Here is a 13,151-nt window from a genome sequence, read left to right on the forward strand (position 1 = left end):
GTGTGTGTGTGTGTCTGTGGTGTGTGTCTGTGGGGTGTGTGTGTTTGTGGTGTGTGTGTGTCTGTGGTGTGTGTGTGTGTGTGTGTCTGTGGGGTGTGTGTGTGGCCAGTTCTCCCATTCTCACACCCTCCGAGCCAACTCACCGGTGCCTCTGCAAGGTGTTGCCCAGGTTAGCCGCAGGGCCTGCTTTCTGAGTGCTGCAGCTGTCTGTGAGTTAGAGAGTGAGGGGCCAGAGGTAAAGGGGGATCTTTCCCTCACCCACTAAGAGGCTTTTTTGTTTGTTTGTTTTTGAGACAGGGTTTCTCTGTGAAACAGTTTTAGCTGTCTTGGAACTCACTCTCTAGACCAGACTGGTCTCCAACTCATAGAGATCCACCTGTGTTGGGATTAAAGGCTTGAGCCATCAACTGCCCAACCGAAGAGGCATTTCTTAACATTTTTTTTTACTCAGTAATTTGAATTTACTATTTCTTATTTCACATACTTATTTTTCAAGGTACTAAGTCTAAGTTTTCCTGTATTTGAAAGTCCTCATAGGCTGATAATATGATTCAGAGGTAGAGTGCTTGCCTAGCTTCATAGGTTAAGGAGCTTCGGTTGCCAGTATCATTAAAAAAAACTCAAAAAAGTCAAAATGGCCGTGTGGCTTTATGTTTTAGTGATGACAGAGATGACGGCCAGCACAAGCAAATTTCTTTATAAAAGAAACAATTGTAGCTACATATTTTTGCACTTGCCTGTAACTCCAGCTCTTATGGGACTGACGTGGGAAGGCTGTAGATTGAAGGCTCCCCTGGGCTACAAAAGGAGTTCCAGGCCAGCCTGAGCAGTATAGGGAGACTGTTTCACAAAGCAAGAGAAACAACCATGCAACCATGTCATAATTCCTCAGACACAGACAAGGCAACTCATGAAGTCATTGTGTTTTGGATACTTTCTCTCCATACATTTCTTTAATATTCTATTTTAAAAACATGCCCAGTATGTAAATAATTATAGAATATAACATAAAATTAATAAAATTCTTCCTATTCCTTTCAATGCCATGCTTATAGAAGTAAACAATATTAAAATTAATGTGTATTCTTCAACATCTACTCTTTTAGAAATACATGCAAATAGAAATAAATAATATATATGTTTGCATTTAAAAATACATACATGTACCTATATGCATACACGAATGTCTCTTGATTCCTTTCTTTGTCCCTTCCTTCCTTCTTTCCTTCCTTTCTTCCCCTCTCTCTCCTCTTTCTCAAGATTCATAATATGTTCATAATAGATTCTTTTCACTTAATATGCTATTGACTTTTCTTTGAAATTAGTTGTTTGTGATTGTGACTATACATTGGAATCACCCAGGAGAGATGAGCTAATTGTTTGAGGTGAGCCTGGACATTAAAATTTATAAAAATAATTTAAGTAGTTCTGATCTGTAGCCATGTTGAGAAGCACCGCCTTAGGTTACTATGCATAAAACAAATTCATTAATGGTTCCACTGTATTCCACATTGTGTCTGTACTAAAAATTGTTTATTTATAGGGATCAGCAGTTAAGAGCTACTCTTCTGTAGGACCAGAGTTCAATTCCTAGCACCCACATGGCTGCTCCCAATTGTCGGTAACTTCAGTCCCAGGAGATCTGACATTCTTTGGTGGTCACCACCAACACAGGCACAGACATACATCCATACCCCTAAAATGATAAGATAAAACCTAAGAAACTTTAGAAGCATCATTTATTTCTGTATTGATAAATATTGTTTGTTTCAAATATGCTGTTTTGCTAAAAAGTCGGTCACAGTTTCCCCCCCTTTTCTCCTTCCAATCCCTCCCCCCACATCCCTCTGTTCCCACCCCCAGTCCACTCTGTTTCTGTTCAGGAAAGGGCAGGTCTCTTATGGGTATCAACACATCATGGCATATCAAGTTGTAATAAGGCTAAGCACCTCTCCATGTATTGAGGCTAGGCAAGCATTCCAGTATGAGGAGTAGGATTCCAAAAGCCAGTGAAAGAGTCAGAGACAGCCCCTGCTCCCACCGTTAGGAGTCCCACGGGGGAGCAAGCTATACAACTGTCAGACACATGCAGAGATCGTATGTCAGTCTCTTGCAGGCTCCCTGGTTGTGGGCTCACTCTTTGGGAGCCCTTATGAGACTAGGTGAGTTGATTCTGAGTGTTTTCTTGTGATGCCCTTGGCCCTTCTTGCTCCTACAAACAAATGTTTCAATAAGCATGTATCTTTAGTTACTAATTGCCAGTTTCCTTAGTCCTATGAAATGCAGTCTTAAAAAAAAAGAAAAGAAAGAAAGAAAAAAAAAAAGAAATGCAGTCTTGAAAATGGGATTCTTTGGTCTATAAGGATAGACATTAAAATTCTCATTGGTACTGCCAACTTATCTCCCACAAAAGGTTTTAAGAATATTGACTTTGAGTAACACTATGTAAAGAATAATCAGGTTTTCTTGCTTTTGTGGATGGGACAAAAACAAATGTATTTGGTTTTAGTCTTTAACTTCCACTGAAGTTGAGTGACTTTCACTTAGACATCCTTCTCATTTGTGATTCCTTTCCTGTGATCTTTGTGTTTATATTCTTTGCTCATTTTCAATTTGATCCCTTGTCTTTTACTTCAATTTTTAAGGGTTTTTTTGAATAAGAGAATAGTCTCCTCTTCTGTCGTGTATGTTCTGTCATTTTCCCATCTTCTCTTTGTCTTTTGCTAACTTACATAGCACTACCATCTACCAAGATGTTGAGGGAATTTTCTGTCGAGTGCCACCCCTCGGTGCTGTCTCAACAGTTGGCATCATCATTCCTGGGCTGGATGCAAGTCTAGTCACGCTTCACTGCATTCATTCAGACTCCCCCATCCCAATCACATGACTGTAAGGTTGCTTCAGATAGTGCTAGGCTAACTATCCCCCCACCGTTAGCTTTTCCTGCAGTTTGGACACTGTAAGAGATTACCTTACCATAAGTGAAATATTTGAATCAGTTTCATTTTTTGATGATTTGGGCTGATTATCTTATAGCTTATGGTTGTCTAACCAGCAGGAACAATTAGGAGCAATGTGATAGTATTTGTACGTAATATTTCCTGACAGAAAAGTCATAATACAGAATCTAAACAATCATAATTGTGGCCTAATAGTTCTATTGTGAGGGAATGATTGATTCACAATGCCTAAGAAGTTATTTTAGTACAAATAAATTGGTTTTGGAAACCTACAGTGTACAAGGCATCTGAAAAGTACTGTAAGAGGTAAATCATGTGGTTATTACTTTTTGAAAAATTAGAAGTTTTATACAATTAAAATCTAATTATGTTATTTTCCCCCTTCCTTTTCCTCCTCCTATTCCCTTCCATATACCATCCCTTGCTCCCTCTCAAATTCACGGCCTCATTTTCTTTAATTATTATCATATATATGTAATATATGTATATATACAATATTTATATACAAATATATACATAAATAAGTATGTAAATGCAACCTGCTCAGCCTATTGAATGTTAAGTGTTATTTGTATATATCATTTTAAGGTTAACCACTTATTATCTGATAACCAAATAGAGAGCTCAGCCCTGGGGAAGACTATCCACTCTCAGTGTTCCTTAGTTGCCTGTAGTGCTTTGTTTAGGGCTGGGTCCTGTGAACTCCCCCTTCCTTGTTAGTGGGTCTATTGGTATTGTACTTTTCAGGTCTTTTTTAGGTAGCCATATTGACGTATCATGGGTGAAGTTTCCCCATCATTTTTAGGTGAAACTGTCTTCTAACAAGTTTTTCTGGTCTTCTGGTCTTTACAATCTTTCTATTACTTCTGTACTTTTATTTATTTATTTTTTTTACCTAAATAAACAATAACTTTATTGTAACCAACTTTTAAAACTCTAGAATTTACAGAGACATCGTGCTACCGGTATAGTCACACAAAGTTTTTTGTACTATTGGGACATCCATCTTCAGCCCACAAGCCATTAGCATCCAATAGACTTTTCCATGAAGCAGGAAGTTTCAATGACAGTTCCACCTATATTGGCAGTTTGTTAGTCATTTTCTTCTGTGTCCTGCACAATGTTTAGTAGACTCTTTCATGAAGAAGGAACATTGAAGGATTGTATCACCTGTTTTTTTTTTTTTTTTGGTATCACCTGTTTTAAAGAAAAGTTTAGTTAATGAGAATAAAACTAAAATTTCCTACTTTCAGTATAATAAAATCATTATGAAAAAGAAACAGGCTTTTATTGAATCAGGAGAGTTTTCCTAAAGTCAGTGCTTTGGAATAATAAAAAAGAAACCAAGTAAAAAATGAATAGTATTTTAATGGCCATAAAAGGACCCCATATTGGACAAAACAAAAGACTGTTAAGTTTTTGAAGGTCGCTTATCTTAATAGCAAAAGTCAAATAATGAGTAGTTTTAGTTGGAGTTTTACGGTTTTAGAATTCTAATCTGATACTATTGGTGGATTATTCTAAATAATAATAATAATAATATTTACCTGAAAATAGCCAGATAAATAAAAAGTAAGGATTTTGGATAACTTACCTATTTATGCTAAGCCTCATAAGAAAACAGTCATTTCAATCACTTTATTCCTGTGTTACTCAGGATAATTTACTCCACCCCGATCCTCTGGAACACTCATTAGATGGGCGCTCTAAACCAAACAAGAGTGACTGAGTTTGTCTTCCTGGGCCTCACTGACAGCTGGGTGTTGGAGATTCTGTTTTTCATACCATTTACAGTCACTTACATACTAACTCTTCTGGGGAACACTGTCATTGTTGTTACCATAGTCTTTAGTCCACGTCTCCACGCTCCCATGTTCTTCTTTCTGAGCAATCTGTCCTTCATTGATATCTGCCACTCATCTGTCACTGTGCCCACGATGCTGGAGGGGTTGCTTTTGGAGAGGAAGAGCATTTCTTTCGACAACTGCATCACACAGCTTTTCTTCCTACATCTGTTTGCTTGTGCTGAGATCTTTCTGCTGACAATCATGGCATACGACCGTTACGTGGCTATCTGCATTCCTTTGCGTTACCCTAATGTGATGAACATGAAGGTCTGTGTACAGCTTGTCTTTGCACTGTGGGCGGGGAGCACAGTTCATTCGCTTGTGCAGACCGTACTGACTATTCGTCTCCCCTACTGTGGCCCGAACATTATCGACAGCTACTTCTGTGATGTGCCTCCTGTCATCAAGCTGGCCTGCACAGACACGTACCTCACAGGGATTCTGATCGTGTCCAACAGCGGAACCATCTCCCTCACCTGCTTTCTAGCCTTGGTCACTTCCTACACTGTAATCCTGTTTTCTCTTCGAAAACAGTCAGCCGAAGGTCGTCGGAAAGCCCTGTCCACCTGTTCCTCCCACTTCATGGTGGTTGCCTTGTTCTTTGGGCCATGTATCTTCCTCTACACTCGGCCAGACTCCAGCTTTTCCATTGACAAGGTGGTCTCTGTCTTCTACACAGCGGTCACCCCTTTGTTGAATCCTCTCATTTACACTTTGAGGAATGATGAGGTGAAAAATGCCATGAAACAACTCAGGCAGAGACGAATTTGCTCATGAAATCTGTGTGTGCGGGGAGCATTGTGATGACAGCAACAGTTGTGGCTGCACCCTTATTTATTTATTTATTTTGAAACAATGTTTCTCTGTAGCTTTGGAGCCTGTTCTGGAACTAGCTCTTGTAGACCGAGTTGGCCTCGAACTCACAGGGTTCCACCTACCTCTGCCTCCTGAGCGCTGAACGCTTAATGTGGAAGTAACAAGTAGTTCTTAAACACTGAGACATCTCTGCAGTCCTGAAAATTTATTTTCCTAATAAAATACACAGATTAAGAGTTAAACATTTTGATAAAATTTATTCTAATTTTTTTTTGTGGTTTATCCGGTCACACTGGACTCTGTCTACCTCAAAGTTGCAAAGATTTTTGGTTGCTTTATCTTACAAATTGTATAGTTTTAGCTTACATTCTAGGTATATGATCTCTCTCTTTTTTTTTTTTTTTTTTTTTTTTTTTTTTTTGGTTTTTCGAGACAGGGTTTCTCTGTGGTTTTGGAGCCTGTCCTGGAACTAGCTCTTGTAGACCAGGCTGGTCTCGAACTCACAGAGATCCGCCTGCCTCTGCCTCCCGAGTGCTGGGATTAAAGGCGTGCGCCACCACCGCCCGGCCGGTATATGATCTCTTTGGGGTTTTGCTTTAGTAGGAAATAAGTTTTTTTTTTAAAAATTTTTAACGATTTATTTAACTTCATTTTATGTGCATTGATGTGAAGGTGTCAGATCTTGTGGAACTATATTTTCAGACAGTTGTGAGCTGGCATGTGGGTGCTGGGAATCGAACCCGGGTCCTCTGCAAGAGCAGTCAGTGCTCTTAACCGCTGAGCCATCTCTCCAGCCCCGGAAATAAGTTTTAAGACTAATTTTATTCATCCACTGACTTGATTTGGCACAATTTGAGATGACTATTTTATTATTAAATTACTTATGCTGAAAATGACTTTCAAGTGTGGATTTGTAGTTCTTTATTTTGCTATATTGACTTACAAGTCTATACTTACACATGAGCACACTGTTTTGGCTATTTTAGTTTTATAGTGGGATTAAAGAGAAGATATGTGAGTCTTCCATCATAGTTATTTCTCAAAATTGTTATGCATTTTCATGGGCATATTGAGAAAAGTCTGTCTGCAGAGGGGAATTTAGACTGGGGTCACATCACATCTGTAGGCAACGTGGGAGAGAGTTAAACTGACCAATGATCAGTCTCAATCTATTAACATGAACGAGCCTATTACTTACTTATATTTTATTTTATATTTATTACTTTTATTCATTCTTTGTGTCTTTCATATTATACATCTCTACCCTGTTTATTTCCTGTACCTTCATGTCCACCCTTAAAACAACCCCCCAAATAAAATAAAATTTAATAGAAGAAAATATTGCTCTATCTATCTATCTATCTATCTATCTATCTATCTATCTATCTATCTATCTATGTCTTATTTTTCTTATCAATCCAGTTGTTCATGAACATCTGTTTTGATTCCCTTTTTTAGGTATTGTGAGTTGAGCCTTAATGAACATGGATATGCTAGAGTCTTTTTAGTACAATATAAAGTCTTTTGAGTATACACCCAAGAGTTGTACAGAAGAGTCATTTGTAAATCCCATTTCTACTTATTTTGGAAAGATTTATTTATTTTTACATAAGTATATCATTGCCTACAAGCATGTATATCTACCACAAGTGCTGGGAGCTTGTGGAGGCCAGAAGAGATTGTTGGATCCTTTTGAGCTGGAATTACAGATAGTCCTGAGCCACCATGTACTTGCAGCTAACTGAATCCTGTCTTCCACAAGAGTAATAAATGTTGATGAATAGGAGAAGAAAGAAGACCTCAGAGGGAAATGCAACCAGGAAAGATACCAGGAGGATCAACCCGGTCTGTTTTGAAGACCTGGAATGCGAATGGCCTCTAGAAACTGGGAAAGGAACCTGAGCTTACAGAAAACATGCCATCCTGATGACATGGGCTGGTAGGCCAGGGTGGTGTGTGTTGGATGTCTGAACCATAGAGCAGCAAGGCAATGTTTAAGGTGTAGAGAGCACTAGATTGTAGTAGTTGGTTATAGCACCAGTACAAACATTAGTGCTGGTACTTACCATAAGAACACAAACAGCATTCTGGGTAACATTTCCAGTAACGTTTTAAAGTTTGTTTGGGAAAAGTCAACCAATAAAAATAGTTAAGAGGGGATCTTAGATTTGCACAATTTCAGAGTCTGACTTCGTGAATTTGTTGATCTATTATAGAATAGATTCAATGATGCATTTGAGATACAAGACCAAAAGTTTGAGATGCCTGTGGAGGGTTTTATTTATTTTGAAAGGGAGTTAGAATCCAATGTTATTAACTGACATTCTGTTAACTTGTAGAAATGATGCCCAAGTGTTTTCTGGAGAATTAGTTAACAGACAGTGTGGTGCATCAGGTATGTGATGCATAGGTTCATCACAGATGTACATGGCACAGAGTGAAGGGCTGACCAAATGCAACAAAGAAGCAAAAAAAGAAAAAAAAAAGATTGAAATGATAGGGCGAAGATGCAGTCTGATAAGTCAACCAGAAGCTTTCCAAAAAAGTATTAAAGTGTGAAAACCTTTACTCTATAGTGGATGAAAATGTACAAAATATTGTCCATCTGTTAATCCTCTTATAAAACTCAAGTCAAAAGTTTTGTGTAAAATGCAGTGATGAAAAAGTCTAGATATCACTTCTAAACTCATGTTTAAGGATTTAAAAAATAATAGTTCAAATTATACCTTACATTGTATACATTTATATGCACTGATAGTCAGAGGCATTGGTATCTATCATGTAGAAATAAGTCTCTAATTTGTATCCATGGGGGTTATAACTTCTTGGAACAAGCTGTCTCTTCCATCAGAGATCTTTGTACCTGCCATTACTCTCTTTGGAAGTGTTTGCTGTTTCTCTTTTCCATGGTTGTTTCCTTTTCATGTTTCACACCTCAACTAAAATGTGACTTCCTCAAAGAGGTTTCTCTGGTCTGCACAGTTTAGGGCCCACCTCCCCTGCATGGTCATGGTGCTCTAATCTTTGACAGCACTTGTTGTGTCTATAACTACATTTAGTTGCTCAGTATTTGCTTTTTCTTTGTACCAGACTGTATACTCCATGTAGAAGCATCTATATAATAGTTCTATGTGTAACTATAAATCCAGCACAAAATTGGAGCTCAGGAAGTATTTGTAAAATATGAAACAATAAAATATTCCCATTTCATTACCTGGATGGCAGATTTGGATGAACTCACAAGAGGATTAGTAACAGTCTTTCTCTTTGTCACTGGTCATACCCAAATATCCTTTGTTCCATTTACCTGAATTGGAAAAGTCATTTAGGCAAACAGCAGAATGAATATGTAGGTGAGGGCAGTCCAGAAATCTGAAGTGTTGTTTAGTGCTGGTTAATTGAAAAGGAGGAGCAGCAAAATGAGATAATGAATTCAAGTTGGTATTTTCTCCCAGTTCTTGGAGCAATAGTGGGTTGATGGATTTGATTTGAAATCAGTCTTGTGACCTTTTTCTGTGAAGTATGGAATTGAACCCAGGGCCTGCTATGAGCTGAGTACACATTCTGTCCTAAGCTACATTCGGGCCCTCTGAGTCCTGTCTTTGTGATTTTGTGGCAGGGTGGCTTTCAGCATGCTATTTGCTCAGTGTGAGCTTTTATTCCCTTGTAGTTAGATTGGCATGTAGTCTACTCTGTTGAGGGAGTTAGGTAAGAGCCCAGTGCCTGTAACAATTTCTAGAAAGTGGAAGATGTTACTAATCACAGCTGTTACTGTGATTGTTAGCTATAGGGCCATAAGACAATGTTGCAGGTCATTGTCTGGTAAATACAATATATAGCTGTGTCTTTGATTTGGATCACCAAGTATCCTAAGGGTTTAGTATTTTCACTTTTCTTTTATTTCTTTCTTCCTGATTAACTTGTTCAATGCATTCTTCATGTCCTCATTCCTAAGGGTGTAGATTATAGGATTCAGCAGAGGAGTCACAGCTGTGAAAAACACAGACACAACCTTGTCTTCTGGAAGGCTGGTCGATGGGCGAGAGTAAATGAAGATACAGTGTCCCAGGAACAGTGTGACCACGGTGAGGTGGGCTGCACAGGTAGACAGCGCTCTCCTCTTGCCCTCAGAGATCTGTTGCCTTAGACTCACAAGAATGACTGCGTAGGACACTACAAGCACCACAAAACATACCACAGAGATCAGCCCACTGTTGGAGACTATGAGAATCTCAATGATGTGAGTATCAGTGCAAGCCAGTTTGATCACCTGAGGTATATCACAGAAGAAGTTGTCAATCTCATCAGGACCACAGTAAGGCAGATTGATGGTGAGCGAAGTGAGAGAGATGGAATGGATGGTTCCCCCTGTCCACAGGGCCCCTGCTAGTTGCATACACACCTTCCAGTTCATTATGGTCATATACTGCAAGGGTTTACAAATGGCCACATACCGATCATAGGCCATGACAGTAAGCAGGAAGATCTCTGTGCAGGCAAAGAGGTGGAGGAAGAACATCTGGACCACACAGGCATCGAAAGGGATGAGTTTTTCTTCTGAGAAGGTGTCTCTCAGCATCTTTGGTACAGTGACAGTGGAATGGCAGATATCAATAAAGGACAGATTGCTGAGGAAGAAATACATGGGTGTATGGAGCCGGCGGTCGTATATGATGGTTATGACAATGAGGATGTTACCAACCAGTGTTAGAACATAGAACGTGAGGAACATGAAAAACACAGCCATTTGTACCTTTGGATTTACAGATAAGCCTCTAAGCCGAAAAGACATCACTGAAGTTTGGTTCATGGTCTTTTCCATTCTTTCAACTCTCTGAAAATTTAAAGAAATCATGTGAAACAAGTGTAACATTTAACATTTGCATCATCCATTTGGTCACTTAATTTCTTGGTCATTTGTGACTTTATCTAGAACATGTGGGTCAAATATCTTGTGTTTATTTTCTGTTTCATCCCTCCTCCCTCTCTCCACAGTGCTGAGGATTTGATGGCAGCTCACATACATTATGTGCTTCTTTACCTCTGAGCTATACACCCTGTCTGTTTCTTAAAAATAAACCATCTTTCAGCTTCTTCACTAGATGCTAAACCCATGTTAAACCCACACTGTGGGAATAATGAAATCATGAACCTCGATTAACTAGGAAATTAAAAACCACCCTGAAGAAGAGTGAAGAGCTCAAACAAGGTGTTTCTCTATTATTGTAGTAATGTATCAGTGTTTAGATTTCCAGTATTGGAGACAGAGTCTCAAATAGCCCAGGCTTGCTGTGCAGCTGAGGATGTCCTTGAACTCTTAGTCCTTCTGCCTCCAGTTTCCTAGTACTAAATTTGCTGGTGTGTGCCACCACAGCAGCTCAGATTATGGGTGAAGGTTCTCCATATTCTACATAGTTGCATTGTGTAAGGCCCATAACTTGGCCTTTGAATATGGTTTCTGCTGTTGTTCCACTGATTGGACTTTTCACTAGCCCAGACCACTTCTCTCCTGTTGGCTTTTCCTGAGTGAGGAGAGCTTAATTTCCATGATGTCAGTTTCAGAGGCTGCAACAGTTCACCATGCTGCTGGACAATTGTTAATGTGGCTGTGATGGTTTTTGATCATTTCTTTAGAGAAGGGTGCACAAAACCCTAAAACTTACCCTTAACCTGGAGGTCTAGGCTTAGCAACACCAGCTCCTCAGATTCTCATTTTGCTGCTTGATTTACTGTTCTACAAGTAAATTCCAAGAAGCTGTTTTATTTTTAGTTCATATTAGCTTTCCTCTGATCCATGTATCACTGCAATTTTAAAAAATTATAAGTGTGTGTATGTATGTATCTATCTTTTATATCTATCTATCTATCTATCTATCTATCTATCTATCTATCTATCTATCTATCTATCTTCTATCATCTATCATCTATCTATCTATCTATCTATCTATCTATCTATCTATCTATCTATCTATCTATCTATCTATCTATCTATCTATCATCTATCTATTATCTATCTATCTATCAATCATCTATCTATCTATGAATCTATCTATCTATCTATGAATCTATCATATATCTATATCTATCTATCTATCTATCTATCTATCTATCTATCTATCTATCTATCTATCATTTAGATATCTACCTATATCTACCTATCATCTATCTATTGTCTATCTATCATCTAGATATCTACCTAATAGCTACTATCTATCTATCTATCTATCTATCTATCTATCTATCTATCTATCTATCTATCATCTTGATATCTACCTATTATCTATCTATCATCTATCTATGAATCTATCTATCTATGAATCTATCATCTATCTATATCTATCTATCTATCTATCATTTAGATATCTACCTATTATCTATCTATCTATCTATCTATCTATCTATCTATCTATCTATCTATCTATCATCTATCTATCTATCATCTATCTATCTATCTATCTATCTATCTATCTATCTATCTATCATTTCTCTCTATCTACTCTCTACCTATCTATTATACGTGCATGGTGTCTTCCCAGCACATGATTATGTGTACCCTGTTGCAAGCCTGGCACCCGTGGAAAACACAAGTGGGCTTTGGATTCTTGTGGTACTGGAGTTGCAGGTGGTTTTGAGCTTCCATGTGGGTACTAGCAAGAGAACTTGGGTTCTCTGCAAGAGCAGCCAGTGCTCTTAGTTGCTGAAACCACCCCACTACTATTTTTATAACAATTGCATGTTCTATATAAGAGTCACAGGATTTTAGTTCTTGAAGGGAGCTGAGAGTTTACATTTTTAAAAATGTTGCAAATGTCAAAAATGAGGCCCACAGAAGAAAGCACTAGGCTCAGGGTTAACCAGAACTGGAGCCACAGCTAGGTCTAGAGTTCAGGTCTCCTACCCCAGGCTTCATCCACTTTTCTATCACTCTGAATTTCTGTGGTGGAGAAGTTTAGCAGAGGTGTCTTTATGACCTCTTTCTTCTCCTAGGTTTCCTGAGTCAGCTTGGGGTGTGATCTTTACAGAGTCCTGTTTTTCAGGCTTGCCCCCTCTGCCATCTTTGCCCCAGCTCTCCAGTGGTGGGTCACTCTGGGAGCCTGTCTCTCTTTGTCTCCCAGGTCCCCTCATCCGGTGCTGTCTGCCTTATAACTTTCCTCAGGATCAGACTCTGCTGGATAAACGAGTCTTCCCCATACCACTTATGGGAAACTTCCCCTCTGCTCTCAGCAATTTCTAATATTCCCTGTCACTCATCAAGCCAACCTTATGCAAATAATGGCCACTTCTTCTGTCCATGTCAAAATAAAAACTGGTGGTACTACCAAATTGAGGCACTGACAAATCAGAGTTGTGGCAAGGAAGATACTTTTTGGACAGAATTCTTTCTATTAGTACCTAAGAAAACTCAACCAGACCAGTGTTTTGTTAGTATTTACAGGATCATCTTTATATAACTATGGATCAAATTTACAGTTTGTCATTTTTTCTTAGATCATGTATTTCACAGTTTTTATTACAGAAAACTATTTCA

At 38.6% G+C, this 13,151-nt stretch overlaps 2 protein-coding genes across 2 annotated transcripts; one reads left to right on the forward strand and one right to left on the reverse strand.

Moving 5' to 3' along the window:
• The first annotated feature begins 4,657 nt into the window (after positions 1-4,657).
• LOC130885281 (olfactory receptor 1509) lies at positions 4,658-5,584 on the forward strand. Its single transcript, XM_057786746.1, has one exon. It carries the CDS (start codon positions 4,658-4,660, stop codon positions 5,582-5,584), a length of 927 nt encoding a protein of 308 aa, XP_057642729.1.
• A 3,925-nt stretch (positions 5,585-9,509) lies between these two features.
• Positions 9,510-10,445, reverse strand: LOC130885285 (olfactory receptor 4E1). Its single transcript, XM_057786749.1, has one exon. It carries the CDS (start codon positions 10,443-10,445, stop codon positions 9,510-9,512), a length of 936 nt encoding a protein of 311 aa, XP_057642732.1.
• Positions 10,446-13,151: the final 2,706 nt, after the last annotated feature.

This window comes from Chionomys nivalis, chromosome 12 (assembly GCF_950005125.1).
Source record: "Chionomys nivalis chromosome 12, mChiNiv1.1, whole genome shotgun sequence".
NCBI lineage: Eukaryota > Metazoa > Chordata > Mammalia > Rodentia > Cricetidae > Chionomys > Chionomys nivalis.

Bases quoted from the DNA above. Each gene is read 5' to 3' on its own strand.
- LOC130885281 (XM_057786746.1), top strand. From the start codon at position 4,658: ATGGGCGCTCTAAACCAAACAAGAGTGACTGAGTTTGTCTTCCTGGGC.
- LOC130885285 (XM_057786749.1), bottom strand. From the start codon at position 10,445: ATGGAAAAGACCATGAACCAAACTTCAGTGATGTCTTTTCGGCTTAGA.